We start from the raw sequence: 21,072 nt of genomic DNA, 5'->3' as shown, positions 1-21,072 counted from the left end.
AGGACAAGGCGGCGGTAGCGGTAGCAGAGGCGGCGGCGGCAGCAGTAGCGACCGGCCCGGCCCGGCTCCAGCGGGGCAGCCACGCAGGGAAGCGAGAGGAAAGCTCCCGGCCGCGCATGCGCGGCGGCGCTGACAGACGGCTCCGGAGGCGGTGGCAGCGCGCGGCTCGCACTGCCTGCCACAACTCCAAACGGCTGGCAGGCAGCAACGGCCGAGCCCCGAGCCCTCGATCGCGGCCGCCGCCGCCGCTACCCCGGCCTGCGCCGCCAGGGGGCGCTGCGACGCGGCGGGAAGCGCCGTGAGGGGGGCGGAGGGGCTTGGCTAGCGGCGGGCGCGGGGGAGCTCGGATAAATGTTATTTTTACGTTGTATTTAGTGTTTTCCAAGTTTAATCTTGGTGTTGAGGCGCGTCGCCTTGCCCCTGAGGAAGCTGGCTGCTCGTTCCTGTGGGGTCCCCCCCCGGGAACCAGCCTGAGGCGGTGGCGGGACGCGGGCCGGGAAGGGTCACTTGGCCCTCAGGATTCACCGGACAGCACAGGCCTCACAAAACTGGTGCCGTTTGCGTCTTTCAGAAAGGTTCCACTTTTTTGGCGGGGTTCAAGAGGCTGGAGTATCAATAGCTGGAACACCAACAAAATTACTTAAAATGCACACATTTTCCCCACCTCCTGTGGGAGCAGGAGAGGAAAGAGAAGTCTTCACTGCTGGATTCACAGACGCCATGTGCAGGTGCAAACCACACAGCTGGATTTGCAGTTATGCAGTCATTGCTTGTGCTCAGCAAAGATGCAAACTTGCAAGTACTGTATGAAAAGAACTGCCCCGGGCACCTTTGCATCTCTAGAAGCACTGATGAATGCACTTATACCCATATAAAAAGTATTTGCCTTTTTTTTTTTAGCTCATTTTAGTTCTGAAAATGAAATAAATTTCAGGGAATAAGCTATCTCTCCATGGCTGCTTTCTCCAAGCCTGCTAACCTTGGCTAACAGCTTGTCTCCTTTGAAATACTGCAATTGATGCTGATGTTGATTTCAGTAGGAGCTTTATTAGCAGGTCTTGTGGAGATCTCATGCAGCTTGGCTTTATTGCATCAAAGCAGTAACTCCACCTCAAAAGAGAACAAGGATCATTTTAACCCAGATAAGGACCCTAACCCTGCCTGCAACGTGGCCCCACAAACTACTCTGCCAACACAATAGAGGGGAAGCGCAGGGGCCCTCCAGTCAGCAGAGGAGTGGATACCAAGAAAACAGACCCCTGCATGCCCTGCCCCTGGGCTGTAGCGCACCTTCGGGTGAGTTTCTTTCCTTGCTCTGCTTTGCATAAATAATTGATTGGGACACAGAGAGACAGAAAGATACCACTTTACAGCTCAGTGGTTAGACCACTCAGCTGGAATGTGAAGAGATACGTCAAAGCAGGAAGGAACTGTATTTCCATCAGTCTGTGCTTTCAGAAGAGCTGGGTAAAAGCAAACTTCACCGCTAGCAGTAGATACCACATTTCCTCAGGGATCTGCTATCATAGGCTTGACAAGAAGCTTACAGATTGTTATTACAAAGCTGCTCATTTGCCCTTTACTGCTGAAATTGTCTTCACTGTAATTGAAGGTAGGTAGTAACAAACCAGGCATCTAACAGGGGTGCTCTATCTGTTAAGCCCATCCATGATGGAAACAAAAGCTACAAATACTTTTATTTATACCCATAGAAAGAGATCTACTGGCTCAGTAAATCAGGGTATTCAGAATAGTAGCTGAGCAAAGGGTTTACGTGTCTAAAGTCACCCAAGTGCTTCTGAGTGAGCCCAGATTAAGAGAGCATTTGCTTGACCTTCGTTCTAACATTCATTCTCCACAGCTATATCATTGTTTTATACACAATAGCATCTGCCAGGGAATCAAAGTATTTGCTGTATCAAAACATAAACTATTATTGTTTAAATTAGTTCAGCCACATAATAAAATTAATTGTTTCAGGACTATCAATTTTATTTGTTCGCTTTGGCTTTGGTTCTGGTAGATGCCACACTGGAGAAGTACCTAAAGAATTACATTACATTCATGGCCTTTTTTTAATGGAACAGTAATCTAGCACTTAGCCAAGCATTAGAATTTTCTGCTAATATATCTCAATCATGCATTTAAACAGTATCTCCTTATCCTGAGAAGGAAGTTTCCCATAGTTACTGCGTAACATACAGATAGCAAATACTGCCTTTAAAAACTTGTACTTAATGTAATTTATGTATACATACATATGTATGTATATATTTATGTGTCCTTTCCCTTTAGCATAGGGGTTGGTCCACTTCTGTCTTAAACTGTTTTTATTTACAGTGGTATCAGAGTTTTGTGGTCATTAACTTTTTCATCCCTTATCAGTGATACCTTTATTTTGCATGTTCTTACGTTTCACAAGTCAAACAAGGTTTTGTCTCTGCTTATTCCATTCAAAGATTAGCTTCTCAAATACAATTCTTTTGGAAGTCTACTTGCAGGATAATATCAGTATAATACTTGCTGGACCACAGGTAAATGACAAGGAATCCTGTATATTACTAAGAAAATCTGTGGTTGTGGCACCAAATCTTAGTAAATGTAGTTATCATTAGGTATTATTTTTATTCCTTACAAGAAATACAGTGTAAAAAGGGTGTTGAAATGAAAACCAGATATCACCGATATAAGGGTAAACACATGAGTAATTTAATTGTCTCAAAACTATAGTTGTAGGACCGCTGGAAAATTCTGATCAGCTCCAGTTACCCTTGAAATGTCTGCCAAAAGCCCCCAGACAGCTTGAACTCTGTTCTGTAAGCAAGCTGTGCAGTAATTATGGAATTGACCCCAAAAAAGGTTAGTAGTTTTGGCCTTCAATTAGATTAAATCGATTTAAAGTAAGCTGTAGTATACTCTCCCCTGATAACATCAAGAAAATAATTGAAGAACATTTAAAGAACAGTGCTAGTTTGAGTCAACTGGTCTAGCAGTAAGAATCCTTTCTACACCCAAGAGACATTTCTAACAATCAAACAGTTGCAGCAAGTTATATGTCAAGAAGAATTTAAATTTGTTGAATATTTTTAACATCAAAAGGACTTCAGTTTCCTGATCTGTTCATTTGACCTTATCAATCATGCGGCAGAGCTGGTGAAGCTAATCACCAGCTAATTTCTTCAGATATAATTTATGCACATAATTTAAATTATTCTAGACAAGGTAAAGTATAGAGAATGTGCGATGTCTGTGTTACACTGCTATTAAGTACCTTTGAGTACAAACAGTACTTCATAAATTTAAACCTACGTACTTTAAGTGATTACTGGAGCGCTTGATAAAGTATCTGAAAACTTACTTTTTGCTTAAATAGTAAATGCCCTTAAGCATGAGGAGGACACATTTTCATAAAACCAAAGCGAAGTAATACCCAAATCAAAAGGGAAAAGAAATAAAAATACTTTGATTGACATCCCTGCTACTGTATATTTGGTATCTAGTGTCCATGCCAAGACGGGGAAAGTGTTGTGTGACATATTCTACAAACCTTTGGTTAAACCTAGCCTCTGCATAAAGAATTTACAATATAAACATGTGTGTTTGCACATGGGGTCAGTTCACCTGGAATCTTCTGTAATTGCAGCTGCCCAGCTGTGCGTGCCAGGCTGCAGCGTGTGCACGTGTCAAGGCCATCTTCTGTGTGGTTAGCGCTGAAGCATCTTGAGTGGTTTGATTGCGTGGGTGGTTGTACAGGCACAAGCGGGGACACCAAAGGGGAAATGGAGAGAAAACAAAGAATATCTCTCAGTATCAAAGTCTGTGAGGAAACTGAGATGACAAAGCAAGATTTTAATGTTCTAAAAAAGAAATTAGACTAGATGAATAGAATGTGCCTTTCTAAAGCATGTTAGAAAGGATCAAATTATCCATCCGCACCGATACTTAAAGTGACATACATTTTCAGTTGTCATTACAGAAAATTTCTGCTAACAAATCCCAGACTTTTTATTTTTTTACATTTTAGGTGACTCCTGCCCTGCAAGCCTAGAGAGCTCATAGTTGGCTGCCTGTTACAGTCCATGCAGTGAGTCCATGGGTGCAACAATTCACTCACTGCTATTTTGAGCGAACACTCGCTCCTTATTGGTCTCTTTTTGCACAAGATAACTTCCACAAGTCACTTCTTCAGACCAGCTTTTCTTTTTTACACTGCTTATTGTGGTCTTATTCCCATACTTACTTCTATGTATACACTTATGCTTAACTCTTCTCATTCTGAATTTTTGTTTTATTTTTTAAAATGAATAAACCGCCAAAAATGCTCAGCTTTTACAGCATGGAAGAATTAAACCCTCTTTTTGTGCACACAGTGGGTATAATTTAGAAAACTGCTGTTTCAGAGTCCTTATGTTGCTGAAAGTGTGCCTTGCAGTTTGAACAGTTGACACGTTTTTTACAGTTTAAGCTCCATTCTGGTTCTGTTGGATGTGCGGTCACTAGCAGGCTGCTCTTAAAGGCTAAAGGCATCCACAGGAAATGAAGGGCCAGAACTAGCTCACTTCATACCCAGGACTCTGAAAAGCCCTTACAGGTCACGGTTGTTAACTACTGACCTGAACCACTTTTGGGTGTGCAGAATTGTCATGGTTCCAGTATTGATTGGATAATCCATCCCTGTCACTTTACTTTTAGGTGTAACTGCATGAGGCACAGTCTCACATAGGTTAATTACAAATCTTACATAAACGCTCATATGCAAAAAACCCCCCGTGTGTTTAAATTCTAGGTTGAGAATGGATTCCGCCATCATATCTGCCCTCTTTATTTCCCCCTCTTCATCCCTTTTGGGACTAACTTGGAATATCATTACTAGAAAACTGTCGTGATACCATACCATAATCTATGGTTTCACGGGCACTGTTCTCTGTGGCTCAGTTATCAATGAAGAGCAGTTCTCCATCAAGTGGATGACATTGGCAACAATACTTTGAAGGCCAATTACGGCAGTATTAGTGGCATATATGTACCAAATTATTTCAACTGACCTCCTCCACGTGGGTCCTGCTTATTTGTTGTTTGTGGGGTACCTGCTCCAGATGCATCCGGTCTTGGTTGACATCCCTCAGCACATTGACATAAAACTGTCAATGACTAAAACTCCTTGATACGTGAATTTTTATTTAACAAAGTTTCATTCCTTTTCAACAGGTTTCACTGTGCTAGTTCCCCTGGAATGCAAACGTGCCACACACTGGTGAAATGTGAGAAATACCTAAGGGGTTATCACTTTCATCTCCTCTATGTAGCCAGCATGGAGGAAGAAAACGAAACCTACCTTATTGTGTGGAGGAAAAGTCTGCTTTAAGTCATCCATGAAGATGACCTTGCCTGGAGTTAGAAAGCGCATTCTCCACATACTATGAAAGCAGATAAAAAATATTTCCACAAGATTCTTGGCTTATGAAGAAGATCAAGACATCATTTTCAGACAGGCCTATTGTTTTTGTCAAACTCTACTTGCAGTTTTATCTTCAAGGAATAAAACACTAAATCATTTTTGATAAATTTATAATCTTTATATTAATTAGGTGGCATTAACTTGCCTATAATGCATCTAGCTTGACATTCTTAATTCGTTGTAACCCTCTGAGGCTCTTTGTTTAAGAAACATTTCTGTAAAGCAGTTCAGATTATTTCAACAGATGATTAAGGGACGCATAATGATTTTAAAAACAATGTTATGATTGTTTCCCTTAGGAGCCCAATCCACTCTGGAGAGAAGTGCTTGATTGGAGGTAACCTTTGCAGCAGACAAATGCCATTTGTTGTCCCTGCGAAACACTGGTCCAAATCCAAGTTTAAAACCTCCAGCAAAAAATAATTATAAATTTACATGTACACAGTGGCAGGAACTTGATAACGTATGGCAGCTAAATATGCCAAGGATTTTCCAGAGCATACGCCATCACTTAGCAGCTCCCAGTTGCCAAACTGCTTGTGATATCCCTCAGGGACCAAGCTCCTACTCATGCCCTCTGCAGGCCCTAAACTGGTCTTTCCCTGCAGTTTCTCTTTTCCATAGACAAGGGACACCCTGACTGCAAGAGCTTCTCAGCTTCTCCGTGTCTTTTGCGACAGGACTGCATCTTCCCTTGTGTGGTCAGTGCCATCATGTACGTTACAAGGGATCCACCTTCAGGTTTTATGGGCTGCCTTAACTCTGGTATTTCTAAACGCTCCATAACTAGAATTTTGCAGATTCTTTCTTTTAATTTTAATGTCATCTTACTTTTATGTGGTTTTCTAAGTGTAATCTTAGGTTAAAAAATTTAAAATCCCCATCAAAAGGTGTGGAGAGTTTGCATAAAAACTGCTGGCAGGAAATCGCCACCAGTGATTGACTTTCTTAACATCCCCCTCCGAAGCTGTGCAATTCATGGGCCAGCAGTACCGCTTCCACAACAGAGATCCTGGAATATTTATTCACCTTTCTTTTTTTTTTGCATAGCTTCATCTTTTTTTTTTTTGCATAGCCCACATAGCTCATACAGCCCTGTGACTCTTCATTGGTTGTTGCCATCGGGTCTCCTAGAATCAATAAAAAACCCAAAGGTTGTAGTTTTGTGCAAAAGCAAGGCATCAGTTCTGGCAGATGCGTGTCAGAATCTGTACAGAACAGATTTAATAGGATCATCTTTCAGAGCTATCCCTTTAAAATACCTAGTTGCTGCAAGCAGACATATATCAGAAATTAATGGATACATTACATTATTCTTGATTAAATCGTTGTTAATATCACATAAATGAACATTAAACCAATAAAGATTCCTTTCATTAGTTTGAAAGGGCCAAGGTTATAGATATTACTCAAAAATGCAAAGAGACAAAAATATTGCACCTTACTGTGGCATTACCTGGTAACTACAGCTGTGAATTCTAACATCACCTGAGTGACTTACAATTACAAAATAGGGAAGGATGCAATATATGGTTCTTATTTAAAGGGATTCTCAGACTGACTTTAGAGCTCTAAGCTGCAAACCATAGGGTTTGATCTGCCATTTCTTTTGACCCTCCTTGAGCAAAAAGCATTTGCTTTTTGATGACATTTTTGCGGAACACAAATTCCTACATAAGATCCTGAGTGTTACTGTCTTAGTGACCTCAGCATTTAAACTCACATCAGTGGAGAGATGGGATCAAAGACTGTTCCAGGGCAGGCTGAAAGATACCACAAGTAGCTGTCAGGATGCAGAAAGGTTTTACACTTTTGTCTGGGTACTTTGACTCTTTTAGAGAGAAGAAAAAAAAAAAAAAGAAAGGAAAAGCCACAAACCAGGAACCTAACCCTAGATCAAGAGATTTTAAAATATCGGTTTTAAAGCACCATTGCTAATCCTGCTCACCCACTCATTTTTGCTTGATTGATGACTATGGCGTAAGTCAGGCAGGATTTTTCTGCACAGCTTGTTAAACATGCCAATTTGACAGGCAGCTTTAGGAAGCGGTTTCTGCTCTTGCTGTTTGGTTTAGCAGATGCTGGGTTGCAGTTCTGTGCTCACAGTGCAAGGGATTAAGGAGACAGAAGGATCTCCAGGAGGGAATATGGAAATTGTCTAGTGTAAACCCAGCTGCATCCAATAGGCATTCCCATCGAGGACTGTCCCCAGTTCAGTTATCCTTTTGTCAAATCAACTTGGCATCATCTTGTGCTGGAAAAAATAGCTGGCCCAGTTCTGCATTCAAGGAGTAGGATTAGTTGCTGCTGAAGACGTGACAGAGAGGATGGAAGGAAGCAGGTAACAGTGCAAAGCAGATCAGTATGATAAGATGCAAAAGTTTCCGAAGTACACTGCTTTGTACATTGTAAATTGCTGCGTACAAAGGAAAAAAACAATGCATGGAAAGTTCCTAAGATAATCACAAGCCAAACTTTCAAAAACTGTACATCTCTAGCTGGCACAGCTAGTAGACATGTAAAGGAAGCACTAATAAGTAAATAGAAAATTCTGAGGGGAGCCTTAGTGTTCTCCATCTGTCATGGAGTAAATAGGTCTTATTGATCATCTACCACTTGATTTATACTAAATGCTTTCAAGCATTTCACATTTGTTATTTTCAAATAGAAGAATAATTAAACTTTGATTTATGGGAATTACACAAACACAAGTAACTTACATTTTTGTCCAATCTTTAAAAAAATGTGTACCAACCAGCAGCATTCAGCTGTACAACAGATATTCAGAAGGTGAATAGAATGTTTTAGCCTTAAATAATAGCTGCCTGGGTTTGGGGGGGGTTTGGGGGTCTGAATAATGCAAGAGGAAGAGTGAAAAAGCTTCGGTGTTGGCTGTAGTTGTGTTTTTACCGTTTCTAATACTAGCTCACAGAAGATACAAAGGTTTTACAGCCCCACTATAAAACAGCTCTTTATCTTTTCTCCACTAATTCTGTGGTGGCACATTTAACAAAACTAGGAAACTGGAGATAATATGGATGTTTGCAGATTAGATGTCAGGTAATAAATAACACTAATTTCACATACCTACAAATATAAAGGCACCTTATCACTGTTTAAGTTTCTCACTCTTTGTAATGCCTGCCAACATTTTAACCCAGGCAAATTACGGTATTGTTTTTGCTGTTTTTTCACTGGGATAAAATACACAGTCATAATATCCTTTTATCAGATTTCATGGTATAAAAGGACTTTGTGCTTAATTCAAGCTGTAAGTTGCTGAGACAATTTCAGAGCTCCTGTTTTGGAAGATGTATTTATCTTACCTTTTTGTCATCTTCTTTTATTTTCACAGTGGTCTAAGTACCACTTGCCCAAGAAGATGCAGCTGTGACCCTGCCCAGTCAGTGCAATGCTACAGAGCTACGGAGATCCCCAGAGAGATTCCTTTTACCACCCGGAGACTCTACATCAGTCACAGCAAAATTAAACAACTCCAGGTAGGAAAAAATCCAATAAAAATACTTTCTGTAGCACGCTGTAACTGAAAGCTGGGCTTTCCAGATGGTGGTGGCTTTCAAGTGAAGGGAGAGTCTTATTCTACGTTCTAAAAACTGATGAAATGCTGCCCAATCTGGTTTTGTTTTTACTTACTTTTTAAGGCTATGTAAACATACTACTATAATGTTTTTATTATACTGCAGTCTCTGAGCACTAGTTCATGCTGTCACAATGATATTTTGTGTGCAACTCAAAAAACAGTAATTTACAGCTAAGAGCCAAATGTTGACTAGTTTTTTATATGGTAAAATAAACATTGACTTCCAAAGTAATTTTTTTAACTTGTTAAAAGCTTTTTCTACTTTTTCTACTTTCTACAATATAATACTTTTTCACAGTAAAGGGAATGGTTTTATGTAGCCAGAATATTTTCCCTAATGAATAAAATAGAAGTTCTTGTCCCTCTCTGGAGTTGCAAGTGTCAGGTACTAAGACAGAGTGTGAGCTGTTTCTAAAAGCAATGCTAGGCCTATCTAATAACCCATATAGACAACAGCAGCTTCTAACCGAAGCTGCCAGCTATTTCTGTTATTAAAAAAGCTTATTCTGCGTTTCTTGAGGCATCACTGGAGCACATTATTAAAGGCATGACCAGTTTATGCTCATTTTGCACTGTACTCTGGAACGGTGCTCCTGTTTCCTACGCTGAAATACATTTATTTAATAAATTCAACTTCTATAGATAGACACAAGGGAAGTACAACCACCTGTATTATACATGCTTGCTGTGTATCAATTTACTACAAATAATAAGAAATGTTCGATTCAAAAGAAATATATTTTCTCTTAAGTAGGCTTGTTCTCTTACGAAGAATATAACTTTAGCTGCTCTGAAATGCATCTTTGATTTTGCTCTCGGGGTTGAATGAAATAGGCTAGAAGGCAGCTTAGAGCAGCCTCTGGGACACCTGTTGCCCACTGAGAAATAGTAATTTTACAATTTAACTCTGAGAAAGAGTTTACTTCTCTTTTAGCTGCTACTAATATCTCTGGATTTCTTGTTTTACCTCCCATACCTACAAGAGTCAAAGTTCATTGGTGTGATTTAGCCATATTGATGTGCTCTGGTTAAACAAAAGATATGTCAAATTAATTCTTTATTAGGAAATACGTTTTCAGTGGAAAAAGCCCACAATTGTGTTCTTTCCAAGATAAGGAAGATGAGCCATTTTTCCTTTCTTTGCCTAGTTGCGCACACCTGTCAGCCACTCAGTTACTAGTAAAGCGGCCTTAGGTTCTGACTACAGCAAAAGGCAGGTGTTATAAAGCATTTAAATGCTGGATATAAGTGAATAGAGTAGTGGAATAAATGTTTTATGACTGTTTAGAACAAATTGTGCGTGAAATCATCTAAGGAGAGAGTTTTTCACTTTATACATTAATTCAATGGAGCAATCGGTATGCCTTTACCTCTACTACTGACTTTGCACTGAAAGGAAATAAGTCCTTTCATGCATTCTGCCTGTAATTATGTAGATTCTTTCCCTAAGATTAGACTGGGTCTGTGAATATATTTTTCACTTTTCTTTCCATGTAACAAATTATGCTTCTGAGGTCTTAACATCATAAATACATATGCTTAATTTTACACAACTGAGCAGTTCCACTGGCACATATTATAGTGCTTGTAGAAAAAGATTTTGATTTCTGCTTGTAAAGTACATGTCTGGAAGTGCTAAAAGAACTCTGTAGGGTTTGGGGCCTTTTTTTGTTTTGTTGTTTTTGTTTTTTAAAAAAAAACCTCATTCATTTACCAAAATAACGTATTTTCAAAAAGAAGTTGAATGGAAGCCTACACTTCCCACAGCTGACCTCCAAATGACTTTTATATGTAAGCATTCACATATACTATGGTTTGGCAATTACCCACCTCAGAAGAATAAACAAATACTTTTTCAAACTAAGCACCGATTACTTTTGTACATTACTTTGCATTGATTATTAAAATTGTAAAGAAATTAAAAAGGGAAGAAGATATATTTGTATGCTAAATACAGTCTGTTTTGAAGAAAAAATGCAGATCTTTTTTACCCAAATCAACTTTGTATTTGTTCTAACAGGGTTGATCTTCATTGAAAACACTGGCAGGGATTTTTGCTTTTGGTATGTTTACAAACTGGGGTTTGTTATAAACAGACTTCATAATAACAAAACTAGATTAATTTTAGCATCTTTTTTCAATAATTTCTGCCTTCTCCTTGATTTAAAGACCAGCTATAACCTGTTTACTCTTCCTTTAAGATTTAGTTTATTTCTAACTATATTAATACATGGGACTTTATCTGCTACAAGAAAATTGTTTATCTGGGCCCTGCAATATAGGACTGGTTTAAGAAAACCAGTTTAAAAAAACTGCTTATAACAAATCCCAGTTCACAAAAATTCTAAAAGCAAAAAAAAAAATTTAAAAAATGACAAAATTATTGAAATGTTTCTATTAAAATAACAGTATCTTAGATCCATTTTCAGGAGGTCTACATTTTACATGTAAAACTATATTAGTATATCACTTTACAGACAGTCCAGTTAGAGAATAAAGCATCGCTTTGTAGCAAAAAGAAAACTGATATGCTTTCAAATATGTCTTGATTCAGACTAGAACAACTGGGTGGTTTGTAACAGCATGAATAAATGTTTAAGGCTCAAAACAGCATGGTCACAAAGCCTAGTGAAGCATACCAAATAGGTGGAAAATAGAAATTATAATAATAAACATTAAAAAGCCTAACATCATTACAGAATGAATGTCTGTACGTTGACCTTCACGTAGCTGTCTGTCACTTAATAAGATGAAAATTAAGCCTCTTAGAGACACACAGCAATCAACTGAGGAAAAGCAGGAAATACTGCTTTTGAACTTATAGGAGAAAATGTGTTGAACTTATGACTGTTCACATCTGTTTCAATTTCCTTAAGACTGTTTTATCACTTATATATGACTATGCCTTTCTGCTCCTGAGCAATGCAGTTCATTCCTATGGGACTTCCCATGATAAAGCTTTGCAAGATTAGCCTCCAAATCATGATCAAAACTGGACATGCAATTCTGTAATTGCTATATAGTTATATACATATATATATTACAAAACTGCATTTATAGAAAAAACAGAAAATGGACAACTTTGATATTTACTGCTGAGAATATACATTTTTTCATGGAGGTACATTCCCTTATTGAACTTAAATGTAATTGATGGAGAAAACTACACCAAGAGAGGTTCCATATCTATACTTTCTCACTGACTGCATCATATCTTGCAACGCTTGGAAATGACTTTACAAGACAGAATAGTTGTAATCATAAGGTAGTGACAACTCGGGATACCAAAGCAGAATGAAATCTGACTCCTCCTTCACAGTTGTGTGGGCTCTAATTTTAGCAGAAGTTAAAATGCAGAGTTTGCAGCTAAGGTAAAGAGATACAACCCAAAAACATGCAAGAGTTGGATAAATGAAACTGGAAGGAATCTTTTAACAGTCACCTTTATAAGCTGATTTCACATACACAAGTATGATCACCAAATGTATTCAATCAGGATCATAGAACAAAAATACTACCCAGTACCTGGGCTGCAAAAGGACTTGTACTGCCTTCCATGTGGATTCCTGACTGGGATGAGGGGTTACGCTGTAGAACAGGCTCTATAGCTTCTCTTAGTGAGAGTAAAATGTGCTGGTAGCTACTAAGCCCTGTGGGAAATAGCATGAAGACTGTAGTGTTAGTTTAACATCTGTTACTGAGGTGGTACTCCTGAGACCTGTAGTGAGATGTCTATTGGATGTGGGAAGGGAAAATGGATGAGGACACACCTTCCCGCCTCTCCCAAGCAGAACATCTGCTCATCTTGCTTTGAGCTTTTTATGATTCCCAGATAAATGAATTTTTAAAAGCCAAGCACCTATGTCAATGGGCATCATGATTTCAGAAAACTACAGCTTAAGCAACTGGAGTGCTCAGAGAACTCCCAGATTCACCCTCATTGCATGCTTCCTCGTACCTAGGCTTGGAGGAAACTGCCAGATTCACTTAAGTGAAGTTTGCTTCTTAACTTGAGACACAAGATGGCAAGCTTTGTAAACAAACAGGTTCCAACAGAGCAGAAAAATAATGGAACAATTAGTGTGCCTCTATATATTATAGTCACAGTCAACATCTAAGTTCCATTTACGACTGCAAAGAATCTGTTTATTACTAACTAACAAAAACTAAGTTCCTGTAAAAGCAATCTGTCCCACAGAGGTGATTTTCAGACCAAGCTGATCTGACACTTTTGGTTTGGTCATCTTGATATATGAGGTTTTTACTTTAAAGAAAAGGATAGTGGGGGGAGAGAAGAAATACAAGCGTCAGATTTTAGTTTCCTACGAAAACTTTGTAACAGGGAGAGGTGTACTTCCTTTGGGGAATACATGCTGCAGTGACAATACTGCTGATATATGGAAATGGCTGTATGATGAACTCAAAACTGCTCCAGCAAGCTCAGTTGAGCGCAGTGAACATTAACAACCATCTACTCTCTGCAAAGATTTCTGACACTGGTGATATTAGTTCTCCATTTTACATAGGCTATGCACCAGGCAGAAATAAAAGGAATATTCCTTCTTCAAACGTGTTTTTGCTCGAAACACAGACACAATATGGGCTTAAACAAGAAAGTTCTAGAAATGTAAGTACATACTGGCAAACTGACCTCTATTACTACCATTTTTCTTAGTTTCTCTTTCTAAATGTGTAGTTTCTCAATGTATATTAGCAATTGTCAGAGCATCCAGAAGTAACCAGTGAGAAGATCCATAAATAGACGGTATACTATCACAAGAATTATTTTTTTCTCTTTAAGATTACTGACTTCAGGAGAATGCCAGCCCTTGAAGAGCTGGTCCTGTCATGCAGTGGCACAGAATCAATAGAAAACAATACTTTCAAAGCGCTGAGCACCTTGAAGTCCCTGGAACTCTACAAAAATCAGCTAAAGCAAATACCAGCCTTCCTCCCATCTGGCCTTGAAATTTTAAAACTCGCTGATAACTCCATCAACACTCTGCAAGTATCTGATTTTGAAGGTTTGATGAAACTAAGGGTGCTCGATATTCGGAACAACCTGATTGTAACTCTGTCTCCAAGTCCATTTTCTTCCCTTTGCAATTTACAAAGTCTGATTCTGGATGGCAACAATATGGAATCTGTGTCTGCACCACTTAAGCTTCCCAGGCTGAAGTACCTAAGCATGGCTGATAATAAGCTGAACTCATTCCCAGCCAACTTCTTTGCATCTTTCCAAAATCTGCAGTTTCTCAGTTTAAGTGGCAACTTTCTGACAAAAGTGCCTCTTGACCTACCTAAATCCCTGCTGTCACTAAAATTAGAGAAAAACCAACTCAAAACAATAAGACTTCGAGACATGAAACAACTAGAAAACCTGTCTGAGTTCTTCCTGTCAGAAAATCAGCTATCATCGATAGATGGTGCCCAGCTTCTTCCGAACTTAACAACGCTGGAACTCTCTAAGAACCAGCTCCACACCCTGCCACCCAGGCTGCCCAGCAGACTGCAGAAACTCGACTGCAGCAATAACCTCATTCAAAGGGTGACAGGGCAGGACTTCCAAGGGCTACAAGACCTCAAGCACTTGTTTCTTGACAACAACGCTGTTAGCATGTTTGAGGCAGGAGCTCTTCAGCAGTGTGCGCAGCTTTCCAATCTGGCGCTGGAACAGAATCTCCTCATTTCTATTCCGCTGAGGCAAGTGAATCTGAGGACAGCTGGTTCCCAGGTGTCATCTCTCCTTCCTTACATTACGAGAATGAGGGCTAAACTGGAAAAAAAAATTGTATTCAGACCCAGTCATGGCAGAAGTCTATCCATACGATAAACCCATTGCCATAACTGGCACTAATTAGCACTCTTTTTAGTAGTCTCAGAATAAGAAGTAGAGCTGTTCTCATTACATCTGTGGCCCCCAGTGAATCTACTCATTTCACATCTCTCCCTGCCAGTGAGACTACTTTGTTCAATTAGCACAAGAATAAGAGGAACCTGCTAGGAGAATATAACAGAATGATTACAGAGAAGTTATACTGCTGCTTGGATTTATTTTCCCCCATAACACAAAATTAATAGAGCATTCAATAAAAAGGAAAGACAGCAATTTTAAAGATGATGTTTCTACCAGCCCACACTGAGTTTATTATTGTTATTATATTAAGAGTTTGGGAGAGGACTATGGTAAAAAAGAATGTGATTTTTTTTCAGTGGATATTAGCATTCCCAACTTCATTAAATTCCCACATTACAAAGTATTTGGAATGCGTATAAGCTCTCTGGCTTCAGGCTATAAGCAAAATTCCAGTAAAAGGAGCACAGAAGAAACATCCCTTGGGCACACTGTGTTCATTAATGCCCTGCTTACAGGTTCTCTCACATTCATCTGAGCGTTGGTCTTCGCCATTATCAGAAATGGTATGTTAAGCCAAATGGAGGCTGGTCTGATATAAAATAGGCAATTTTATTATTTCAAAAAGCTATGCAATAAGATGGCATAAAAATGGCGAAGTAATTTGATTAACATCAACTTCTTTAACACAACTGCAGTATTAAATTTTATTTTTATGGCTTGTGGACAGGTTTAACTAGCCCAAATAAATAATGCAGTAAAATTTCAATTCATTTAGCATCAAGTCCTTTAGCATTTGAATCTATTTGGCAGCAGCTTTATAATCAGAAAGTGATTTAGTGGTGTATAAATATTTGATTTCAGTCTAGCTTGACAGGAATGTTTAATGCTTTCTAGTTACTTTAGTATTGTCTAATCCATCTTATTTTACAACCTTCGTAGTCAAGAGAATTAACAGGAAGGAGTTCTCTATTAGCCTTTAAACAGTACAGCTTTTAAGGAGATATTGGGGACTTTTATTTTCAACTCAACAATGAATACAGAGTTCAAGGGGAGGCTGTAAACATAAAAGAGGGGAAAAAAAGACAAGATGTAAAATTTATGTACTCAATTTAATTGTCTGATGATCACCAGGTATGCATGGATATGCCGAAGTAAAAGAATTACTTCTGACAGTTATCCAAGAACTCAGTCACCAGTGTCAAAGGTTAAAAAATATAGTTAGTTAATGTGCCACAGTTAACAGCTCTTAGCAGTTATTCGGCAAGAATGAGAAGAAAGAAAGCTTCTTTTGTTTTTTTCTGAGAAGAAAATAATCCACAAGTCCAAGTATTTTCAAGACTTGCAGAGAAGAGCCTATACTCCATAAAATTTTGCAGGGAGTGGTCAGAATGCTGGGAAGAGTCTGATGATCCTCCCTGGAAGGGCAGCAGCACAGAACGGCTGCCATGGCCAGCTCCCGAGTGAGCATGGCTTCTCTGCCAGCAGCAGGATCACTCATCATGTACTCCAGTGCCATTTTTGTCAGTGTTAGGTTGATGGTTGGACTCCATGATCTTTAAGGTCCCTTCCAACCTAGACAATTCTATGATTTTATGATTATTGTCTCAAGATCAACGCAGCCTGAAGTCAAACAATACAGCCATAGAGCCCAAGTCTAACATTAGTACAATAAGACTCTTCACAGGTTTTTTAGGACTTGATGGTCCTTTATCCAGACTGTAGTCAGCCTGGATAAACATCTCAGGTGATAACCTACTGCTTTTGACACCAGCGGCACTAGGGTTTTACCCCAGAGTGCCCTTCTGACATTATAGTGTCATATTGGACAACTATAATCATCGCCCATAGTTAGGTTTCAAAACAGATTTATTGCAGTCACAAGCATTTGGTAAGATCAAATGTTGTGGAGTGACTCACCATATCAACACATGAAATTCTCATCTCCCCCAGGAAATACAGCATAATACAGAAATGCCCTACTCTTGAAACAACACCACTGAAGTTGTGAGATTTATAGAAATATGGCAACTACCTTTCAGCCTAAGAGGTCAAACTCATCTTTACAAAAAGCAGCCAGTGAGGGTCACAACATACCCTCTTAGTAATTTTCAAAGGTCATATCATTACATTGAGATAAACTATCACATCAGCCCTCACCAGTTGTGGTATACTGCTGTTCTATTCTAAGTAACTCTTGGTAGTATTATTTATAATTTCCCTGAGAGTTTCAGTGAATAAGTTTCTTTAAACTTATGACTCTTAAATTCATCACCTTGCATACTTCTATAGTAAAATGATTTTTAAGGTTCTTTCAAATTAATTTTATTAAAAATATTCCATGCCAATTAACTGGCCTTTCTGTCAAGCATTTATCACTGACTACAGCAGGAGGAAATTAGAAGATCATAAATGAGCAAGACTTTTGAAAGAAAATAGTCTTACCATACAAATTTGTAAGATGTATGAAAATAAGAATGATACTGACCAGTCTAGAATCATATCTGTAGATTATCAGCTTTTTTTTTCTTTTAAATGTAACGAGTTCTAATTCTGTAAAGAAATATTTTAAAAGTCCATCAAAAAGCACTTCTGTTTTCCCTGTTCCTGATTTTTTAAACAGTATATCATCAGATGGGCTACTTCTGTGATGATTAATGTTTGAATCTGATGGGAGGAGGAGAACAAAATGGAAGAAAAATTCTACTTCTTTATGAACTAAAAAAACCTTTTGAACAAATCGAATACAGAAGTATTTGAAGGAGCAGCGTTGCCAGGCTTCTCTAAACTTTTGATCTTTCATGGTGCTATAATTTGGTCATTGGCATATTTATGGCATTGTAGAGTACAAAATGCATTTTTAAGCTTGACACTCAATTGAACATATAACTTTCTTCATCGTACAGTACAGTAGGACTGCTGTTTAGTTCAGTTGCACAAACACAGTCAGTACAGGTCAGAACTGCTGTAATTTGGGAAAGCAGTTCAAGTATGCATAGACAGTATTCCTATAACTTCAAAAAAAACCCCATGAACACTTCAGGACCACATCTTTTTTGCAAAGATTGCATTTTTTGTTATTGATAGTTTTATTTTAATATGTCAGATGTGGCTGGGCAAATATCCACCTCAAAGTACCACTTACACAAAGAGAATCAATATGATGAATGTAACAGCTTTGTATTATTTTTATTCAGACTTCCAGACACCCTTGCTAGATTGGATCTAAAGGGAAATGACATAGAGGATGTTGGAGAACAGGAGCTGAAGGACTTGAAACAGCTTCAGGTTTTAAATTTACGGAATAACAAGATATCTGCCTTGGATCGCAAAGTCTTAGAGTATTTACCTCGTCTTCGTCACCTGTATTTAGATGGAAACCCTTGGAACTGCACCTGTGACCTTCTCAGAACCAGAAGAGCGCTGGTGGCCAAAGGAACGGATGTCAGGGGAGGGCAGTGCGTGGCGCCGGCAGAAAGTCGAGGAGAAAGCTGGATGTCTTCTAAAAAGATTCTGCAGCAGTGCGAAGATAATCTGTCTTCCATGGAAAGGGGCAAAGAGGACAGAAAGAAAATGAAACCCAACGAGGCCTCCAGCGTTGGAGTAAACACAGATGATGATTACTATGATTATGAATTAGATTAACCCCATGGTTAATCTATCGTGAACCTATGGTGAACCTATGGGAGCTGCCCACCACCACCAGCGTCTCTACTGACAACCAGCCTGCTGGCCTGCCATTAACTTTTCCTCTGTAATTTGTACTACAAGAGGTAATAGCTGGTGACAGAACGGCTACAGTAAGGATGCCATTGTAAACTGAAAACACATAAAAAATAGTTTTTCTATGTCATTAGTACTATGTAGTTTGAGGGAAGTAAGAATACAATTACTATCTCGTAGAAAAGCAGTCTGTAACTCTGTATGGACCCTTTTATAGTAGAACATTCTTATAGTTGCATAAAAATGCCATAAATAAAATCCTGCAATACCGCAAGATACTGTTACGAGGAGTCTGGCATTCAACACATTAAAACTCAGGTCTGCAGTTCGAGATGGAGACTTACACTGATGTGGGCAACTTTTTAGGATTGTTCAGAGATTCTTGCTTTTGAGAAATTAATTTCAGTTCTCCTGAAATACTTGCCTCTTTCATTTAATTTATGCTATTTTAAATGACATTAGCCTAAATTAGCTGAGCTCCAGGCAAAACACAAAAGGCTCATCTTCATCACTGCAAATGCAACAAACAAAAGAATCAGTGTCCTGGTTAATGAGATTTAATACTAGTTCCAAAGTTAATTAATAGTGAGGAATGAAAACACTGGAGTCAACTTGACCAGATGCTATTGTTGTAAACAGAAGGGAGATTCTCAGGAAATAGACCTTTCCCACTGGCAAATAGCAGGATAAGATCAAGTGAGACAAAGTTTTTGGAAGAGTTTATTTTGGTAGCTGAACAGCTAATTGACTACAATATAGCTCAAGGTGCTGCATGTATAATTTTGGGTTAGGAGTACTTCAATGTGGGAGTACACACAATAACTGCCCCCCTTCACTGGCAGGAACATTCCAGACTTTTGCACGCAAAAAAACCCACCAACAACAAAAAAAGACTTAATGGTATATGCATCAGCTCTGATGTATGTACAAATTTTATCAAGCCGTTCCCAAAGTGCTTGAAAACTAAACAAAACTGGATTACTGAGACCACTAAAACCAGTGACTTACAAAGAGTAATCTAAGGGGTTTCCTGGCAGTTCATAAATCTTGGCTGATAACTGAGGAGTACTAACACCAGCAAATTACTTTCCAAAGCAAACAGTTTCTATTCTTTATCTTCTGTTGGCATTCAGTAACTGAGCAATCACTCACATTCACAGAGGCTGTTTTGTCAAGAGTGCAGCTATTTGGTTATGTCGCCTATGCAAATGCAATTGACACCTAGGGTTTTTAGGCACCCCACACATTAAGTTATACAACTGGAATAGAAAGACCTAAGTTCATTTTTCTTTACATTTTAACTTTTTAAGGTATCATCAGCCACCCAAACTTTTGGTAGCTAAAGATTTAGCTATTTATGGAACAGCACAAGCCTTCCTTGCGCTTTGCCTGTGTTATTTTTGCTGGCTAACGTTGGTCTGTATTGGAAGTCTGAGAAGTACTTACTTTCGTGATACAGAATTTTTCATTCAATTTTATATTGGCAGATTCTTTATTAATAGAGTACTCCAAATATCCCCCTGTGCCATTTCAGCCCACCCATCTGTCTGACAGCACAGGGCTGCCTTGTTAGCTCATGCTCTACCTTTTGCGTGCAGTGAGATTTGTACTGTTGGATCTGTGGGCCGCTACAAGCCAAGGCAGGAAAAACCTGAGAACCATGGATTTTGTGGGAGACAGCAAAAGGGGATGTGCAGCCCTGAGGCCTCACTGTCCCAGCCACCGTGGGGCCACCCTCAGCAGGTCCCCAGGGGCCACACTACCCCCATTGCCTGCGCCACAGAACCACACAGTGAGTATTTGCAGCATGCTTTGAGGGTGAAACATACCATTTAATAACGATAATAAAGAATCACAGAATCATAGAATGATTTGGGTTCGAAGGGGCCTTAAAGATCATCTAGTTCCAACCCCCTGCCATGGGCAGGAACATCTTTAACTAGACCAGGCTGCTCAAAGCCCCATCCAGCCTGGCCTTGAACACTGCCAGGGATGGGGCAGCCACAACTTCCCTGGGCAACCTGTTCCAGTGCCTCACCACCCTCACAGTAAAGAATTTCTTCCTCATATCTAATCTAAATTTCCCCTCTTCCAGTTTAAAACCATTCCCCCTTGTCCTATCGCTATGCACCCTGATAAAGAGTCCCTCCCCATCCTTCCTGTAGGCCCCCTTTAGGTACTGGAAGGCCGCTATAAGGTCTCCTCGGAGCCTCCTCGTGCCCCAACCTGGTGCTCCCCAGTGCATAACGGCAGCTAACGCCTGGCAGAGCTTTTGTTACTGGCCCTCCATAGTGCAGCAGTACCAGCTGGAGTCATAGAATCATAGAATGTGTTGGGTTGGAAGGGACCTTTAAAGGTCATCTAGTCCAACCCCCCTGCAGTAAGCAGGGACATCTTTAACTAGATCAGATTGCTCAGAGCCTCATCAAGCCTGAC

General features: G+C 39.4%; 1 protein-coding gene across 1 annotated transcript; it reads left to right on the top strand.

Moving 5' to 3' along the window:
- The first annotated feature begins 8,769 nt into the window (after nucleotides 1-8,769).
- On the top strand, nucleotides 8,770-18,558 carry LOC128907504 (nephrocan-like). The gene is made up of 3 exons (XM_054196462.1): nucleotides 8,770-8,958; nucleotides 13,861-14,762; nucleotides 18,111-18,558. The coding sequence occupies exons 1-3, from the start codon at nucleotides 8,770-8,772 to the stop codon at nucleotides 18,556-18,558; spliced, it is 1,539 nt and encodes a 512-aa protein (XP_054052437.1).
- The last annotated feature ends 2,514 nt before the right edge of the window (nucleotides 18,559-21,072 follow it).

The sequence above is a fragment of the Rissa tridactyla genome, chromosome 3, assembly GCF_028500815.1.
Source record: "Rissa tridactyla isolate bRisTri1 chromosome 3, bRisTri1.patW.cur.20221130, whole genome shotgun sequence".
NCBI classification, from domain to species: domain Eukaryota; kingdom Metazoa; phylum Chordata; class Aves; order Charadriiformes; family Laridae; genus Rissa; species Rissa tridactyla.
The sequence above is the reverse complement of the archived record's forward strand: the minus strand, read 5'-3'. Positions and strand labels throughout refer to the sequence as shown.

Excerpts from the sequence above, each read along its gene's own strand:
- LOC128907504 (XM_054196462.1), top strand. The coding sequence starts at position 8,770 with ATGTATTTATCTTACCTTTTTGTCATCTTCTTTTATTTTCACAGTGGT. Across the intron at positions 8,959-13,860 it reads GCAAAATTAAACAACTCCAG|ATTACTGACTTCAGGAGAAT; the intron begins GTAGGAAAAAAT and ends TTTCTCTTTAAG. Across the intron at positions 14,763-18,110 it reads CTCATTTCTATTCCGCTGAG|ACTTCCAGACACCCTTGCTA; the intron begins GCAAGTGAATCT and ends ATTTTTATTCAG.